The sequence below is a fragment of the Lissotriton helveticus genome, chromosome 3_1 (assembly GCF_964261635.1).
Source record: "Lissotriton helveticus chromosome 3_1, aLisHel1.1, whole genome shotgun sequence".
NCBI lineage: Eukaryota > Metazoa > Chordata > Amphibia > Caudata > Salamandridae > Lissotriton > Lissotriton helveticus.
This window is the reverse complement of record NC_136061.1, coordinates 710,089,653-710,109,586: the sequence shown is the minus strand read 5'-3', so window position 1 is coordinate 710,109,586 and position 19,934 is coordinate 710,089,653. Positions and strand designations below refer to the sequence as shown.

At 45.2% G+C, this 19,934-nt stretch overlaps 1 protein-coding gene across 1 annotated transcript in view; it reads left to right on the top strand.

The window, feature by feature from the left end:
• The window catches only part of CCDC73 (coiled-coil domain containing 73), a 2,033,683-nt gene that overhangs the window by 1,999,510 nt on the left and 14,239 nt on the right, over positions 1–19,934 (top strand). Inside the window, exon 17 of the mRNA XM_078682465.1 lies at positions 19,021–19,154. Within this exon, the coding sequence (XP_078538591.1) occupies positions 19,021–19,154 (134 nt within the window). The remainder of the gene's footprint in view (positions 1–19,020; positions 19,155–19,934) is intronic.

Genomic DNA, 19,934 nt, shown 5'->3' with positions numbered 1-19,934 from the left:
TAAAATTATGTGCAAGGAAGTTGCAGTATGGGAATTTGGTATGGTCTGTGGGTGGCCAAAATTGAAACTTGTAAAATCTTACACTTTCTTGGGGAAAATAGAGTGTGGCAACCTAAGTGATAAAGCCTATATAGAAAATAACATCCGTAAAGCTACTACACAGAGGGGAAAAGCTTGGGCTCCCTCTATAGATCTACTGAAAAAAAGACACTTTGCACTTTTATTCAAAGTTTTTCGTGCAAAAATCCCTGCTTCGCTGTTGTATGGTATTGAATTGCTTGAAATAAAGAAATGTTGTTTTTTTAAATACAACAGAAGGCCAAATTTTAAGGAGCTTTGCCTCAGTTAATTCTGCTTGCCCTGTGACTGCTCTCAGGTTAGAATCTGGTTTAAGTAGTTGGGTACAGGGTCTTGCGGGGATATTGCGATGGGTTGTAAGCCTGGCAAACGGTGATCCTGGTACACTATAATTTTTAATTCAGAAAGAAGTATTATAAAGTTTAAAAGGGCTGTCATTAATTGTTACAAATTTTAGGATTAGAGTTGATTTGCTGTAACTGGATGAGTCTCTAGTTTTCACCCTATCACCATAAGAATTAAGGGCCACTTTGAAACAGGCCACTTGGGAATTAAGTTTCACTAGGGATAGGGAAGCTCGCATTTTAAGGAGGGGTATTCACCCGGCCATAGACTCCTGTGTGATAAATAAAGTACAGGCCTATATTTCCTGGAACCTGCCCCATGGAGTGTGCCGTTTTGGGCTATTATTGAGGCAGGGTATGCTCCCTTTAAATACTGTACTGTCTAAATGGTATGGTTCTTCCGCGATTTGTAATTTGTTTAATAACACCATTCAGGATGTTAATCATGTGCTATTTATCTGCCCACTTTATTATTGTGTCGGCGTAAATGGATGAGACCAATTTGTTTACAATTATCTATTCTCTCGGCCTCTGCACTAATTGATTCCATTTATGTGCCACCAAATGAAATATTCTGTAATAGGATTTTTTACTTTAAGTGTTTTTTAAATTTGTATTAATGCTCATTATATGAAGGGAGCAATTATTAACTTTGGTTTTAACCTGATGTTATACAGTATTAAGGGCATAAAGGATATTTTAATTATTTCCTATTGTATAAAATATTCTAATGTTTTGTATTTGGAGATTTATTACTGTTGGCTTTTGCTTATGTTTGTAGAAACTATGTTGTATGAAATTTTTGTAAGTTGTTGGCCTTTCAGCTTATGTGGATCTCTTTGGAGTTCGAAGATCATAAATAAAAAACTTGAACTTGAAACGCCCTGTGTAAACATGGAGTTACAAATGGTGGTGAGACTAGGGCCCAGAATCTCAGGGGCATGCTTGAACATACTGGGAGGGAGCGGATCGTGGTGAGAACGTGATTTGGCCTGCTGGATAAAAATTATAACCTTGTCATTGGTGACTGGTTAAAATTTAGTAAAAGTCAAAGCATTGGGAGAGCCGATATTTGCTGAAGCACACATCTCAGAGTGGGTCTTGTTGTCAAACAAGCAAAAAGCGTGTGAGTGTTCAGTTGCATTTTTCTCTGGGGGTACGGCCAGCTTGGTGACTACCTGAAAGAGATCCCTGGTGGAGTTTTTTGCCTCCTGAATTTGCTTTGGCATAGGAGGAGCGCGTCTCCATAAATATCAAATGTTTGCATTCAGCCAGTAGAGATTTATAATTAGAGAGTTTGTTTATATTATAGTTCGATCTCCAGCGTCTCTCCTGTCGCCTACACTCTTGTTTCTTAGCTCAGAGGATTTCCGAGAACCATGGAGCTGTTTGAGATTATTTCTTGCTTAAGGTTTTTTTGTAAGGGGCTACCTTATTAGGAACCGATTTGACCCAGTAATTGAATTGGGATGAGGCTAATTCCACATTTTCTGGTAGTTTATTTTGGGCACGAAAGAGTTGGAGGTTGAGCCTGTTGTTATCAACCTGCTTCCAGTTCCGATAGGTCTTAATAGATTGCTTCAAATTATTGGCCTTATCAGTGGAAGGGTAGTTCAGCTCAAAAATAATTGCAGAGTGGTCCGTCCATGTTTATGGCAAGATCTCTTTAATCACAGTGAGTTCACTGTTAGAAACGATTCCATCTAGGGTGTGGCCAGGCCGGTGAGTAGGGCCTCTAACTATTTGAGTTAGACCTGCCATTGTCATAAGATCGATTAAAGAGGCAGTGTTCGTATCCATGTCGGCTTCAAGGTGAAAATTAAAGGCACCCAAAATATGGACAGAGTTCTCAATAGCTCAGATTTTGAGCAGTGAATTAAGTGAAATATGGAATCCAGTTTTACCCCCAGGCGGCCGATAGAGTAGTGCCCCTTTAAATAAAAAATAAGTATCTATAAGTAAAAAGAAAAGCTTCGCAGTGTAGGGAAGATACGGGCTCAAAGGCTGGCTGCAGAAGATCTTATGGATGCTGCCTGAGCCCACCCGTAGAATTGTCGTTCAGGCCCTTGTGATGTCCCGCATTGACTATGGCAATGTGCTTTATCTTGGAGCGGATAAAGCAACAATTAAACTCCAAGTGGTACAAAATTCAGCCGCTCGCCTCTTGCGTAATGTTCCACGGAGAACGTCCGCAATGCAAGCCTTGCGTGACCTACACTGGTTGAGAATCTCAGATCGCGTGACCTTCAAAACACTGTGTTTTTTGTTCAAGATCCGTCAGGGTTCTGCTCCCACTTACCTCTTGAACCTTGTCCAGCCTTATCTACATGGCCGTTCGCTAAGGTCATCTAATATTGGCAATCTTTTGATTCCAAGAATCCGACTGGCTAAAATGGGAGGTCGTTCGTTCGCATATCTTGGACCTAAGATGTGGAACGCTCTTCCGTTGGCGTTAAAAACAGAAACTAATCTTCTGGCGTTTCGCAAAAAATTGAAGACTTTTCTGTTTTGATCTCCTCATTTCGTGATCTCTTTTTTGCACTTGCTTGTTCTCTTTCTTCAGTCTGTCCCTGGCGCCGGGAAACCCATTGAGGGTAGCTGAGCGCAATACAAATCCAATAAAATAAATAAAATAAATAAATAAAGGATGCTTTAAAGGTGTCACAATAAATTAGTGTGATTCCGCCTCCTTTTTTATATGTTCTATCATGTTTAAATACTGTAAAGCCTTGAGGGACAGCCATGGAAAAATCTGGCCCTGCCGCTTGGTCACCCCAGGTTTCTGTGACAAAAAACATATCTAGATCCTGTGCATCAATCAGCTCAGCGATATCTAGCTTGTGTTTAGGCAGAGACCAGGCACTGATGAGAGCGTAGTGCATTACACAATGGGCTCTTGTAACGCTTATTGTTGGTGGCAAATTAGAGGAGAGCGATGTATAAGGTCCTAAGTCCTGCTGCAAGGGAAAACTGCAGTTTGCACGGCCCTACGGTTTTTCTGATGTCAGTTTGCTAGGCTCCAAGCAGGCTCATTCTTTGAGCCTAATAACAGGTAACATGTTTAATTTACGCAGCTCCTTTCCTGAATATGACTTGGGTGGATAAAAAATGAGCAGCATCCCTGGTGCTCGGCACGATGTGGGCGCGGACGGACGCGTGTCCGGCTTCCCATACATTACGTATATTCACCCTGGAAGTAATGTGAAAGCTGGACCGCCAACCACCTAAAATGGCAGCCAGCAGAATCAAATTGCGAGTAACACTCTCTCCGCTCAATCGCGAGCCCCCGCGGCGGACCAGAGAGTGGGAAGACTCAAGAGAGGTAGGCTAACAATAAAATGAGTACATCAGTTTTTAAAACAAGATCAGCAAAATAAAACTAACTTTAAAACAACTGTTATTCATAGAAATCCGTGCAGCATCTCCCATGCACTCGCGTCCGCTGCACGTCCGGCTTCCCATCTTTTAATTATATTCCTTCCAGAAGTAGTGTGAAAGCTGGACTGCCAACCACCTAGCCAGCAGAATCAAATATCGAGTAACACTCTGCACTAAATCGGAAGCCCCCGCGGCAGACCAAAGAGTGAGAAGACTCAAGACAGGTAGGCTAACAATATAATTAGTATACCAGTTTTTAAAAGTCACATTTTCTTAGGTTTTTGAAAGATGAGTTACATCAACAAAATTAAAATGGAAAATTGGAAAAATGTAAAATAAAATGGAAAATGTTCTAGAGTCGATATAACACCACCCCACCCCAGGTCCCCATTGTATCACGGAGGATCACATCCCCTCGAACACAAAGCGTCTAGCTACATTTTCAGCCCATAATACTCCCACCATTGCCCCAGATCTTATGAAACTTCTGTGGACAGACCCAGGATATGAAAATCAGGGTTTCTTGTTTGGCACACCAGTCCATGCCAGATTTGCACTCAGCCAGCGCTGGGGAATGTTGAGATTTCCTCTTATGTGCTATGTCGGTCTTGTCCCACAAGTATTCAATCACCCCTATTGGCCCCAAACTCATCCATGAGGCCCAGCATAGCCATCTTCGGCGCCAGGTCAATAAGTCTATCCATGACCCTAGTCAAGGATTGTCTCATCTGCCACATAATTTGAAAGAAATCGGCCAGTGGGGAAGTGCAGCGGTTACATTTAGGTTCGGGGAGAATGCTGCCATTCCAAAGTCACTGTGGCTTTATATAGGTTGCGTGCAAATAATACAGTTGTATCATCCGTAGCCACACTGATGTAGCTAGTACCCAAGGGGCCCTGATTGCTTCTTGCCACTCAGTGTCTTTCAGGCTACCCACCCATCGCTCCCACTTCCGCTGGAGAGCCCCAAGTGACTCTAGAGCATTACAGCCCAGGGAACAGAATATCTGTGAGATACCTCCACGGCCCAAGCTACCCATCATCAATTTTGCCTCAACTGGACTGAAGTCAGGCAAGCCAGTAAGGTGCGGTTGATGCTGCAAGAGCACGTGTCAAAGCTGCAAGTATTTGTGAAACTGGGTCCGGGAAAGTCTAAAGTGGTTTTGCATATCTTGAAATGAATGGATATGGGAGCCCCATCAGACATCCCCATGCGTCGAGACCCCAAGCAGATCCCAGTACCGGAAGCCCTCCAGTTGCACAATATGACCCAACCTACTATCCCTCGAAAGTGGAGTCTGTTTGACAATTTCTTGTCCCACCCCATGAATCTGTTAGCCGCCGCAAGACCTTGTAACCTCAGGGATATGGTTCAGGATAGGCCGGCCATAAAGGAAGTGTTTAACTCCATCCAATTTGAGGTGGTCATCAGGATCACTCCATTCCCCAGTCAGCCAGTCATTGGCAACTAGGAGATGGGATGCCCAGTAATACAACTGGACGTTGACCACCTCCATCCCTCCATCATGTACCAATCCGAGACATTTGTCCAGTGCGATGAGCGCCAGTCGATCCTTTCACTGCCATCGCTGCCACCCCAGTGAACCAAGTGTTGGTGATGTTGAGTGGAATGTTTTGCAAGAAATACAGGAAGCTAGGAAGAATCATCATTTTTATGAGTTCAATTTGACCCATACAATTGAGTATTCCATGTGCACAGGAGGGCTATTAGTCACCTGTAGAAGGAGGGTAAGATTGAGACTGTGCGTGAGCTCCGGCACTGTGGCTCTGTGCACCCCCAAATTTTTTAAACTGAGTCAACGGATCGGAATATCACCTTGCTATATGGTCACAGCACTATACCTGGGAAATGGAATTAAAAGTATCTTACCGGAATCCAGAGGCCTCCTCAAACTGGTGTTGAATATCAAGGGTCCGTGGGCCAAATGGCAGGGGGTCTGTGAAGAAAAGGAGAGCATCGTTCCACATATAAGGCAATCCAATCCTCCAACTTTCTGCCCCAGCTCCACCCGTGCATCCAGGCATCACATCAAATGATCCAAGCTATGGGTTCTCTAGTCAGAGCAAAAAGGATTAGGAACCCCTGTCTATATCCACGCCTAAACGGAAACGTATATGACCGCACCCAGTTGATGAGGACCTACACTGAAGGCTCTTTATACAAGAGCAGCTGGCAACCCCAGAATTCCTGGAGCGGTCATCAGTGTTATCCCCAGGCCCGAATGCTTTGAAAATCCTACAGAGGCAAAACAAGATGCATGGGGGCATCCACCATGCCCAGCGGGGCAGTGTAGAAAGGCTCTGGCACAGAACCTCACGCGCAAGTGCACAGCAGTTTTCAAAACCCCACACTTGGCACTAATGGGACTCCGCCTCCAACAGGCCATGGAATCAGAGCAAGGGCTACCTCTAAGCCTCCAGCTTTCTGTGAGTCCACAGGCTGAGGGCCCCTCCTCCCAGCCAGGCAGTCTAATGGATCACCAAGCCCACGTGCACCTCCAAGCAGGGCTAGCCGTGTTAGAAATGGGGTCTCTAATTGGCAGCGGTTTGCACCCTGTCCAAGTAGGGATCCCCACTCTAGTCAGGTTAAGGAAGTCACACAGCTAAGATAACCCCTGCTCGCCCCTTGGTAGCTTGGCACGAGCAGTCAGGCAATGTGTAAAGCATTTGTACTCACACACACAGTAATGCAACAAAAAGACTACAAAAGGAGTTATCAGTTTAGAAAAATAGCCATTATTTATCTGAATAATGCAAGGCCAAAACAACAAAAATCCAACATACACAAGTCAAAATATCTCTTTTAAAATGTTAAGCAAGCCTAGTCCATAGAAATAAATTAAAATGCATTAGTTTAAGCAAAAAGTACCTTATATGCATCAAAAATCAAAGACAGTGCAAGACACAGGGGAGGTGAGCCGCCGAAAAAGCAAAGCGAAGGTTCAGTTCTTTACTACACAGGAGAGGTGATGCATTGGTTCCTTACTCTCAGGGAAGGTGATGCATTGGTTCCTTACTGCTGGTCAGCGGAGGTGATGCGTCGGTTCCTTACTGGCAGGGGAGGTGATGCGCCGGTTCCTTACTGGCAGGGCAGGTGAAGCATTGGGTTACCGGATACATGACCTCTGTTCCTTACTGCGGCACGGTGTCGAAGAGTCGGTGTCGAGGGAATATGCGTCGAAAATCCAGATGTGCTGAGGTGATTTAATGTGGTGATGCAGGCGCTGTGTGGAATTCATAGCCGTTAATCAGGTTCTGCATCGACTCTTCAGCTGTGAGCAGTTGCTGAGTCAGAGCAGGTGCCTCAAACATTGGTGACACGGTGCTTGGGACTCACGGTGAGTCCATTTTTCAAACAAGCTACAATGGAAAGCTGGGGCTTGCTCTGAAAGGCGTGGTTGATGGTTCAGGCGGGAACCACACTTCTGTGCAGGCAGAGTCAATGCGTCAATCTTTTGCCGCGATACATCTAGAAAATAGGCGTGCGGAGTTGATGCGCGGTTTTTCTCCTTAAGATAACCAAGTTAGATTTCCAAGGGCCCAGGAACTGGATTTGGCACCACTTAGCAACTAACATGGGCTCGGTGATCCCTACAGTGGTGGGGAGCCCCCAGTGTTGTTTAAATACCCCTCACACACCAAAAGGCCCCTTGGTGTCATGCTTCATCATCGGGGCCTTCGCAAACCTCTACGGAATGCGGCGTGCTGCGACTCACGACTACGTAGGAGCACTTATGAGTGAACTATGTGTTGGTGTGTGTGAGGGTGATATAATGTGAGTGGTGAGGTGAAAAAAATAAAAAATACCTGGCTCGTGGGTTTCTAAAAAAATTTTTTTATTCAGTCCCCGGCTGGTATCGTTAAAAAGTGCAAGGGAGGTTGTCCTTACTATTTAGGGTAAGGTAACCTCACAAGTGCGTCGTCAACATGTTTCGGAGTAGAAAACTCCTTCTTCAGGACAAGGATGTGCACTAGGTATCCTCACCTTACTCACATGGGTGTAGATGTAAAAGTGTGCTCTACAAAAATAAACCTAGGTGAAATGTACCTATCTGTTTTTTTAAAAAAGTTCGTTGCGCCCAATTGGCGATTCGCTGAACTTATGATAACAGGTCTAGTAACCTCATGAGCCAGATGCATGGTATTGGGGGTCTCCTGTCCTGCCCACTGTGGCAACGGTTACAGCAGTGCCTGGTTGGCTTCCTCCCCTCAACGCGGCTCCGACGAATAGTAAGGACAACCTCCCTTGCACTTTTTAACGATACCAGCCGGGGACTGAATACAATTTTTTTTTAGAAACCCACGAGCCAGGTATTTTTTAATTTTTTCACCTCACCACTCACATTATATCACCCTCACACACACCAACACATAGTTCACTCATAAGTGCTCCTACGTAGTCGTGAGTCACAGCACGCCGCATTCCGTAGAGGTTTGCGAAGACCCCGATGATGAAGCATGACGCCAAGGGGCCTTTTGGTGTGTGAGGGGTATTTAAACAACACTGGGTGCTCCCCACCACTGTAGGGATCACCGAGCCCATGTTAGTGGATTCCTTTTGTTTATGCATATTTCTAGGGGAGACAGAATCCACTTCTCCTCTCCCTCCCCCCTTTTGTTTATTACGCACCACTTAGCAAGCCAGGACTCTCAGCAGAAGAGCCCTGGTACTTGTAGGCGAAGTCTTTGATGGCCATGAGACTAGTTAAAAAGAGGCAAGCACGCAAAAGCTATTGGAGAACCTCGGAAGCAGGATATAGGAAACAAAGTCCCGTCCTTTCACTCGCAGGGCAGAAGAAGCAAGCAGCAGGCCAGCACAACAAAGCAACATGCAGAGTGGCAGCCCCTCTTACATCATCCAGCTCTTCTTCCTGACAGAACGTCTTAAGTCCAGAAGTGTTCTGAGTATATGGTGTCACAGGTCCAGTATTTATGCCCATTTCAGTCTTTGAAGTAGGCAAACTTCAAAGGAAAGTCTTTGTAGTGCACAGCACCCTGCCTTCCCCTGCATTGGCTCTAGACTCACTACAGGGGTGGAGACTTTTGTGTGAGGGCAGGCACTGCCCAATTCAGTTGTCCTCCCACCACTCTAGCTCAGGAAAGCGCATCAGCCTGGTGATGGGCCATCAGGATATGCAGGGCACACTTCAGCTCCTTTGTGTTACTGTCTAGAGTCAATGCACAAACAGCCCAATAGTCATCCTGACCCAGATGTGTATTCAGAGTCAGGAAGAGGCACAGAATGATTAAAGTAAGAAAATGGCAACTTTCATTGCCATTTTCAGACCTGCAATCCCAAAAAGATATATTTTTAAATTGAGAGTCCAGAGACACCAAATTCCAATTTTCTATCAGCGCCAAATTGGAAAAAATACTTGTAAGATGTTACAGGACAGCTTCAATGTGAACATATGGGAGAGATAGCACTTGCTGTAGTGAAAAACGAATGTAGCCGTTTTTAATTAGTAGGACATGTAAAACACAACTGTACATGTCCTACCTTTGAAATACGCTGCACCCTGCCTATCGGGCCTACCTTAGGGGTGACTTACATGTGGTAAAAGGAAGCTTTGGGCCGGACAAGTGGGTGCACTTGCCAGGTCGAAATGGCAGTTTAAATTGCACACAGACACTTCAGTGGCAGGCCTGAGACATGTTTGCAGGGCTTCTCGTGGGTGGCACAATTAGTGTTGCAGGGACGTGACTAACATTTGACTTACAGGCACGGGGGCACCTCTGGTACTAGGGACTTACTAGAAAATCAAATATGCCAATCATGAATAAACCAATCACCAACAAGATTTAGACAGAGAGCATATGCACTTTAGCACTGTTTAGTCCTAAAGCCAACAACAAAAGGTCAGAAAAAATAGGGGGAAGAAGGTAAAAGGTTTGGGGCTAACCGTGCTAAAAGGGCCAAATCCAACATAGCCGGTGCCCCTAAAAGTTTCCCAATTCAAGGCCCCAAGCAGGGAGCAGGACAAGAGGCTGGCACCAGGCTCACTGAGCAGGGATCCTGCTCCACCCTTGGAACAGTAAGCGATGCTCCGTGCTTCTTCAGGGATCGCCCACCTAGCACCTAGCCACGAGGAACCACTGGTGAATTCTACCTCCAGGTGGTCGTGACCCACTCCGCTGACCACCAGCCTTATGTCTCTTCTGTGTGTCTCCCCTCACAATGTGGGTGTCGTTTGCCATCCTCTGCCGCTTAGGTGTCCGGCGCCTCAAGCAACGCCCTGCAGTGACTGCCGGCTGGGCACCAAGTTGCCTCACAAGGCGGGCTGTCACTCCCAGCTGCTCATTCGCGCCGGCCAGAAATATGGTGGTTCAACACCCTAACTGCAGTAGGGGCTCCTAGAAGGTTAAGTAAGCACCCTAAGCCTCTTACCATGGGCCCAGGTTTCAGAATCCCAAATGATGGTGGAGTAGGTCCTGTCTGCTATCTTGGCTGCACTAGCCAGGCCCCGCTTGTATATTTTATAAAGTGAATTTTATTACTTTGAAAACAAGGCCACAACATAACAAAGTGCTTTTTATAATTGAGACAAGAGATAAACATAAGCGATTCACCAATCAATGTTGGTTTAATATACTTCAAATCAAATCCCTATATGCAATCCCCTTGACACATAAATGTGGTTCTTGTTTGGCACACCAGTCCTTTGCCTATTCCCAGTTGACTGAAGGAGGAGGGGATGGAGAGTTCCAAACTTTTGCAGTGTTTCTCTTGGCTAGAATATTCCCAACCCCCACAAGGTCTCTGTCACTAAGATGTCCCCATCCAGTCCAATACACTTAGGATGGCAACCTCTGGGGATAGATCTAGGGGCATCCCCAGAGCTCCTGAAAGGACGCGAACACGGTCCACCAGTATTGCTCAATCCAAGGACAAACCCCCACCACATCGAAAAAAAGGGCATAGGGCTCCAGGAAGCAGAAACAGGTTGGTGCTGGCAGTCTACTTGCATGCCATAGTCTCAATGGTGTTAGATAAGTCATATGCAGGAATTTGAGTTGAATAAGTCTGAGTATAGTAGGTAATTCAGCACCTTGGAAGACATGCATGCATCTCTCCATTCAGACTCATCCAAGGTGCCTAGCCATTCCTCCAAGTGAGACTGCAGTGGTGTAAACAAGCCTTGGGAATTGAGCACTAGAGCTTTATAAATCTGTTAGATGCCCTTTCGCTCAATAAAATCCATGAAAATCCTGACTTGCATGGGCTAAAATCAGGGACATTACAGATGGAGTCTTAATGTTGTTCAAGGGCATAGCACAACTGTAGATTTCAGAAAAATTGAGATTTGTATAGGGTGTACTTGGATTGAAGGGGTTGGATAGATTTAAGTTGTAACCCCTGCCACATGTTCCTGCCATGGATATTCCAATTTTGTCCAACTTCTCGAACCCTTCAAGGGAAGATAAATGGTGCAACCATTGTCCCATCCAGAGAGGTGTTTCAAGTGTGATCTTTTTGTCCCAACCAATCCCTTTCATTGCCAAGCGCCTTGTGAGCAAGACCACCCAAGTGGGTTCAGAGAGATGGTGAAGGATGAGGTTTCCATAAAGCATACCCCTAACGTTATCTAGTGCCAAGGCCACCTATTCCAATCCGGGACACTGAGTCTTGCCACCCCTCACTCAACCAGTCATTAACCACCAGTAGTTGGGCTGCCCAATACTATTAACGGACATCTGTGATGCCCATCCAACCATTGTAAGGCGACTGGACACATTTGCCATATGCGAGGGGTGGTAAGCAACAGGAATAATCTTTCTTGGCCAGTATGCTGTGAAACTAAATAGTTAGTTACCAGTAGGAGTAGTTTTGCAGCTTGAAGAAATTTCTGGATTAACATGCTGTGCATTATTCCACCATCTAGTGGTTGGGTCCAGAATAGTCCTTGTTTTTTTTCTATCATTCTGCTTTTGACATCAGACGGCGCCCTCGAGATTGTTGTGCTTGGGGGCCATCTTCAGATTCTTGTTCTTAGTTTGTAGTCCTCTAGATGGTCATTTGAGATAAATATTGTTACTTGTTTTTCCACTTGTTTGGGTTCCTCGCAGGGGAGGTTGGGTGGGTCGCATGTGAATCCAGAAAATTCTACAAGCTGCCAAACTACTCCTACTGGTAAGTAAACCTTTCGTTTTACAGCGTGAATCCTTTTCTGGATTCACATGCTGTGCATTAGATTATGTAGCGAGTTCTCCCATCTTGAAGAGGCAGTGGTAAGAGGAAGTCTGCGAACAGGTGTTGAAGTACTTTTTGCCCTATTTGCACTTCCTTATTCATGTATGTCCCCACAGTAATGTTTGGTAAATGTGTGTGGTTATGCCCATACGGCTGCTGCACATATAGGGTCAATGGGCACATTGGCCAAAAATGCCAGTGTTGCTCCCTTTTTCTTAGTGGAATGAGCTGTTGGACGTCCCGTTGGCGTAGCATAGTTGGATGGTTTGGACTATCCATTTTGAGATTGTTGCTTTTGAGACAGGCGTACCTCTGTTGGTATGTCAGGAGGCAACAAACAACTGTTTAGATTTACGTGTCTGTTCCGTTCTCGGTCAGTAATACAGCAGTGGTGTACTTACATCCAGGGTAGGGAGGCTTCTCCTTTAGCTTTTGGGTTTTTGAGGGAAACTGGGAGGAGAATATTTTGATCTAAGTGATATTTGGATACCACCTTTAGCAGGAATTGTAGGTTTGCTTTTAAAACTACATTGTCCTTGTGGTTTTGCATGTATTGTTCCTGTATGGTTAATGCTTGTAACTCACAAACTCACTATAAGGATGTAATAGCAATTAGAAATGCTGTTTTTAAAGCCAACTATTCAGGCGCCAAGCCGCTAGATGTAGCGCTGTTGGACCTGGATGAAAGACTTGGGTCTGTTGCATTGTCAATAGGTCTTTGTCCGTTTTAATTTTGATCATTTGTTCCTTGGACAGTTCTAGCAGACTTGAGTACCATGTCTGTCTTGGCCATGGTGGGGCAATGAGAATTAGGTTTGTTCCTGGTTAAACACACAAGATGATGGACAGAATGTTGCACAATGGCAAAACATTCACCCCCAGTCACAGATCTGGGTTTAATCTATCGTTATTTTGCTCACCAAGCCACCCCAGTTCAGACATGGCAGTATGCAAATCAGTCTTGACACTGCCTCATGGAAACAGTCCCCGAACTGCCAAGCCATGTCTTCCCTGGACCGGAATCAAGCATCCTAGGACCGGTTTCTGGCTATCAGCCGTCTTCAGCCAGGATAGCTTAACTCCAGTGGCTTAGTGAGCAAGGGACCCACGTCTGGGCGTACCCTTCCCACATAGGATGAACAGCAAAACACACAAGATGATGGACAGAATGTTGCACAATGGCAAAACACTCACTCCCAATCACAGATCTGGGTTTAATCCACCGTTACTTTGCTCACCAAGCCACCCCAGTTCAGACATGGCAGTATGCAAATGAGTCTTGACCCTGTGCCTCATGGGAACAGTCCAGCCCGAACTGCCAAGCCATGTCTTCCCTGGACCGGAATCAAGCATCCCAGTGGCGGTTTCTGGCTATCAGCCGTCTTCAGCCAGGATAGCTTGACTCCAGTGGCTTAGTGAGCAAGGGACCCACGTCTGGGCATACCCTTCCCACATAGGGTGAACAGCAAAACACACAAGATGATGGACCAAATGTTGCACAATGGCAAAACATTCACCCCCAGTCACAGATCTGGATTTAATCCATTGTTATTTTGCTCACAAAGCCACCCCAGTTCAGACATGGCAGTATGCAAATCAGTCTTGACCCTGTGCCTCATGGGAACAGTCCAGCCCGAACTGCCAAGCCATGTCTTCCCTGGACCGGAATCAAGCATCCTAGGACCGGTTTCTGGCTATCAGCAGTCTTCAGCCAGGATAGCTAGACTCCAGTGGCTCAGTGAGCAAGGGACCCACATCTGGGCTTACCCTTACCACATAGGGTGAACAGCAAAACACAAGATGATGGACAGAATGTTGCACAATGGCAAAACATTCACCCCCAGTCACAGATCTGGGTTAAATCCATCGTTATTTTGCTCACCAAGCCACCCCAGTTCAGACATGGCAGTATGCAAATCAGTCTTGAACCTGTGCCTCATTGGAACAGTCCAGCCCGAACTGCCAAGCCATGTCTTCCCTGGACCGGAATCAAGCATCCTAGGGCCGGTTTCTGGCTATCAGCCGTCTACAGCCAGGATAGCTTGACTCCAGTGGCTTAGTGAGCAAGGGACCCACGTCTGGGCATACCTTTCCCACATAGGGTGAACAGCAAAACACACAAGATGATGGACAGAATGTTGCACAATGGCAAAACGTTCACCCCCAGTCAAAAGATCTGGGTTAAATCCATCAGTCTTTTGCCCAGTACGCCACCCCAGTTTGGAACCAGTCATATGCAAATCAGTCTTGACCCTGTGCCCCATGGGAACAGTCCAGACCGAACTGCCAGGCAAGGTCCTCCTTGGACCGGATACAATCATCCTGGGACCGGTTTCAGGGTATGTCACCTTTCTTCAGCCAGGCTAGCTTGAATCCAGTGGCACAGTGAGCAAGGGACCCATGTCTAGGCATACCCATCCCACTTAGTCCATTAATTGTGTGTCTTTTGCTTTCTCGCCCTAAGTGCGCCAGGTATACCCAGACGTGGGTTCTGATGTCACTGTGCCACTGGAATCAAGCTATCCTGGCTGAAGAGGGGTGACACCATGAAACCGGTCCTAGGATGCTTGTTTCTGGTCCATGGAGGACCTGGCTTGGCAGTACGGGCTGGACTGTTCCCATGAGGCACAGGGTCAAGACTGATTTGCATATGGCCAGGTCTAAACTGGGGTGGCACGGTGAGCAAAAGAATGATGGATGTAACGCAGATCAAATGGATGGAATGTTGAATTAATCAAACATTTAGCCCCAGTCACAGATCTTGGTTAAATCCATCCTTGTTTGCACGTCACACCATTCCAGTTTAGACCCAGCCATTTGCAAATCAGTCCTGACCCTACAGCCCAGTCCGAACTGCCAGGCCAGGTCTTCCCTTAACCAGAAACAAGCATCCTGGGTCCAGGTTTGGGGTAACACCCCATATCAGACAGGTAAGCTTGAATCTGGTGGCTTAGCGAGTACAATACTCAAGTCTGGGCATACCCTTCCCACTTAAGGCGACAAATGCAAAAATAACAGATGATGCACAGAATGCTGAATTAGTCAAACATTCACCCCCAGTCACAGGTCTGGGTTGAATCCATTGTTTTTTGCACGCAACACCATTCAGTCTAGACCCTGTTCCCCATGGGCACAGTCCAGCCCGAACTGCCAGGCCAGGTCTTCCCTGGACCAGAAACAAAAGGAATTTCCTTGCTGACCCCTGGAGTTTTGACAATGATCGTACACTGCAAGCACCATTTCTGCTTGGTGTTCTTTGATTGCTTCAATTCTGAGTGACAGCATAAGGGGCCTGGGGTATGCCTACTGTATTCTGCTCGACTGAGGTTTGACTCAGTCTCCTGACCCAGTGCTTCTTTGACTAATATGGCAAACAAATGGTGAGGTAAATGGGACTTCTTCAACCTTAAAATAGGATCGCAAAGTGAGGGCTAAGGTGTAGTGTTTGCAGAGGCAGGTGAGGATCCAGTGCTTTCACCAAGTGAATGTACGCTTTTGAGCTCATACACCCCTATGTACGCAGAACAAACCAAAAGAACAACAAACACAGAAACAGTTACGAAGGCTTTAGAAGATAAGCTGTAGGAATTTAATAGTAGAGTGGCAGGGGTTGAGAGGGAGCAATACGACTGAAGATAAAGCTGCAGGTTTTAAAGCGGTGGATACCAGAGTCATCTAAGGATGGGTAATAGTTAAAAGCATTCAGGACCAAACAGATTGATTGTGTTACCCTGTTGAAGACCAACGTTGATCACTTGGAGAAATTGCAACAAGTGTGTTGGGGGATTTAACAATGGTTTCTGCGGATGATTTAAAGGCTGATCTGTGTGCTGTTTTGTGGTGTATTCTGCAACATGTTGTGCAGGAGTTTGCAGAATATTTCAGAAATATCAAGGTACAATGCCGAAGGTGGCGGTACAGGGATGGTGGTACTTTCAACAGTAGAATCAAGAGATAAACTGGTGACTGATGCAATAAATGAGACAAGGTTATTTGAGAAGAAAGACTCCTCGTCTTCCCTGACCTCTGCCACTGTCCAGGAAAAAAGGCATATTGGAATAAAAGCATAGACAGATGGAAAAAAGAAATGTAGCATCAATTGGTTTTCCCACGTGACTGAGGAGACTCTGCTGGGAAGAAGTAAGTGTTCCAACAAGTGGACTCGGCTCAAAATGTTTTGGACGATCTGCAAACTGGGTGTTGCAGTGTCTTCGTCGACAGAGCATTTGATGTCCAGCAGTACATGGTTTGCCTGCAGAAGGGTAGAATGGTAATAAGCTGGTGTTTTTAAGATGTAGTGCATCTCCATATTACACTTTCTTTGATGGCTTTTTGTAGTGAAATGCCATGGTCTTAAGCTGGGGCTAGTATATTGCTTAATTCTAATCATATGCAAGTGTACCATGTGTTTGTTATATTGTAATTGTACTCAGTAGGGTTGTTCACCTTATTATGTGGTTAACATCTCTGACATAATGATTATATCTTAAGAGGGTTACTAACAAATATTGGTGGTCAGACCGATAGCAGCGGGAGGCCTCCCTGCCGCCACCACCAGGATCCTGGATCCCGACGGTGCATCGGTCGGAACACTGGCAGGCAGTGGTGGCGGTGCGGCGACAGGCACCACAGTTAGAATGATGATGTCCCTTTCCGACAAACTTTTCATGGCAGGGACCCCGCCATACAAAGGTTGTCGGAAAGGGTAGGAAGCGCCCCAAAACGGGGACCGAGCGTCTGAGCCCGGAGAAAAATGTGCCTAGGGGCACATGTGGTGCCCCCATACCATGGCACTGTTGTGCACGGAGGTGCCAATGGTGCTGCACGGCGGTGGCAGTGCTGTGACCCTTTTCTATGGCTACAGCATGCCCCCGCTTTGGTACCGCCAACTTCGGACCGCCGGCCCAGCGATCCCATTGTAATACGGCGGTTGGACAGCTGCATGCTTGTCGCTGTCCGACCACAGTTATCGTAATCGGGCCCTAAGAGTGCTTTTTCCCATACCCAAGTACTCAAAATATCTCAGGTTTGTGGTAGATGAGGAATATTACCAAGTAAAATGATTACCTCATTGTATAAAATTAGCATCACAGGTCTTTATAAAAACGTGTTAAGCCTTATATGTGTACCCATTCCCTGGACAACTGGATTCCTGGCTTTCTCCTTAAACCCAAGTCGTAAAGTGACCAGAGGCTCATTCTACACTATGAAAATACAAAAGTGTTTCTTCTCTTACTCCGGCCTTCCTCAAAGCAGAAAGCCATAATTGGCTTTAGTGTTATCATATTGTTCCTCATTGGGCTCTCTAGACACTACAATGAATTTAAATGCTGCAGATAGTGCAGTCCTAACCTGAAAAAAAGGAATTACATTATTCTATTACCTTTGCCCTCAAGGCCCTAAGCTCGTTAGCAGCTGAAGAATCTCCTTTGAAGCCCACTGCATTGCTCATTTTACCGCCCACAGCACAGAACTAATGTTCTTACAATTTAAACTCAACCTGTAGTCAAAAGTGGGATCTCAGTTCGAGATAGCTCCACTCTTCATAATGTACATATCAACATCTATATCTTGGATCTAGAGACATCCTGCCCTAGAAAATGTTCTCATTTTAAATGGCATACGGACTGTGCAAAATTATCTCTCGCACTACGTTTGCATGCCACTTAATAAAAAGACATTGTCACAAACTGCTGCACTATTTGCCGTTTTCTGGGTCCTCAAAATAAACACCACCAGAAAACACCATTAATAGTCGATAGGCATTCACCCGTATGCAGTCACGCACTACAAAATGAGTAGTTATACACTTGACTCAATGTAAAACATTTTAGGGCCTGATCAAGAGGTAAGGAAACTCGATTGAAATTATACAACACAATATATGGAAATGTCGTTGTGTGGCACACTCAATGCACAAACCCATGCTGTCCATTCAGTGTATTCCTCCCGTTTACCAAACAATAGCAGCTAAAAAGGCAGTATCAACGTAGCTATCAAATTTGATCATGAATTCTCATTTCGTCCAGGCTGGATTATGTTAAGATTCTATACATGGGTCTGGCTCACTATTTGCTGCATAGACTTCAGGTAGTGCAAAATACTGAAGGTTATTACTTATCCCTCACCAGCAGTCTATCGCGAATATAGGTCCTTACAACGCATGCGATTTGATTGCATGCCGTTACAATGATCGTGTTGTTAGTATGCAACACCATTACATCGCAAGTCATTACAATGACTTGCAGTAGGGGGGAGCGCTGGATTTAGGAATAGTATTCCAGTTTGCGCAACAGCAGGGAAGGTGTTGGATTTTAAATCCAATACCAGTGCGCCCCCTACTGCAAGTCGTTGTAATGACTTGCGATGTAATGGTATTGGTACTAACAACATGCTCCTTTCAACAACAGCATTGTAATAACATCTGAAGCGGTTGAATTGGCTTCAGACACCAAAGCAAATTCACTTTAAATTCTTGATGTTGACCTATAGAACTTTTTCACATTAAAGGTCCTAATTATCTGAGGGACAGACTCTATTATAATCCAAAGAGAGTGCACAGGTCATCTAACATGTTGTTCCAAAGGTCCATAGGACCAGAAAAGGAGAACGCTTTTTTTTCTATTCTCCAAACTCTGGAATGAGCTGCCACACACTTTTAGAGCCAATCCATCCGAATCATGCTTTACAAATAATTGAAAACATGGCTATTTCATTCTACCTAATTATGTTTGAGTGTGCCCTGCTTACTCAGCGCCTTTACGTCCTTGAGGGCCAGCTGATGCGCTATACAAATTTCATTGATTCGTTTCATCTATAGATAGAATTCAAGTTTGCAACTACAATTATCCCGAATTATCTTCTTGTGTGATGACAATGTGAATGTATGGCTCCATTATAAAAGATGCACAAATACATTTCAACATACAGCTGTCCTTCTTAAGATAATGAATGAGTTATAGTTTGTAGAATAAAGTGTTTTTATGCCATTTAATCTTTGTCGTTCAGATTCTCCAACAGCAAAATGTTATGCTGAAACATTGACTACCTCGAGTTTCCACCCAGGATCTAAGAAGGACTACAGTGGAGAATGGAACGCAATTCGGCAGATATTTTATGACTCCTCATTTCCCAAAGAACATGTAAGTCAGTTACAAAATACTCTATAGTAGATTTTTGCGAGGAATTTCACCAAAGATGAGTACACATACTTCAAGAAATGATTTGGTCTTTCCAGCGTTACCGTGAAGAAAAACCTGGTGAGCAATTTGACTAGTTGGTGAGCGGAATATTAAGTTTCTGCCTTTTGACATTATGGTAGATGTCTTTACCATTAGAGTTAATGGAAATCAGATGGACAAAAACCAGATGAATACAATTATTGCTTTACAGTATTTTTTGTGAGATGCTAAAGAAAAGATTTCAAACGATTTGGCAAAAACCCTGCCAAAATGTATTATTCCACAGAAAATGAAATCTGATAGAGACTTCTAGCAGTAGATTCCTTATCTTTGAATTTCCCAGGCGTCAGACTGAATCCGGAAATATTTACCTGAGCAGTACCCCCGTGTGCCGTCGGGTGGCTCCGTTTGGCTCAGCGTGACATCGCTGACATTGCGGTCACCTATATAGCTGCCACCCAGACACGCGGACGTCCGCTGCTTTACACTTTTTCCACGCCAGAAACACAGAGCCATGAAGTGAACTGACTTGAGTGTCTGTGTATCTGTTGTAAATGAAATCCTCAGAGACTCCGTGTGCCTGCATGGGCCTAGGCTGAACATAATGGCTAACAAATGCACAGTGCTGTCTGTCACAGATTGGAACCTCGTAGCACTAAGCATACACTCACTTTTCTCCACTGCATCAACAGGAGTCAATATTGTCGCTCTCGGGTTACAGGCCTAGACCTCTGCAGTATA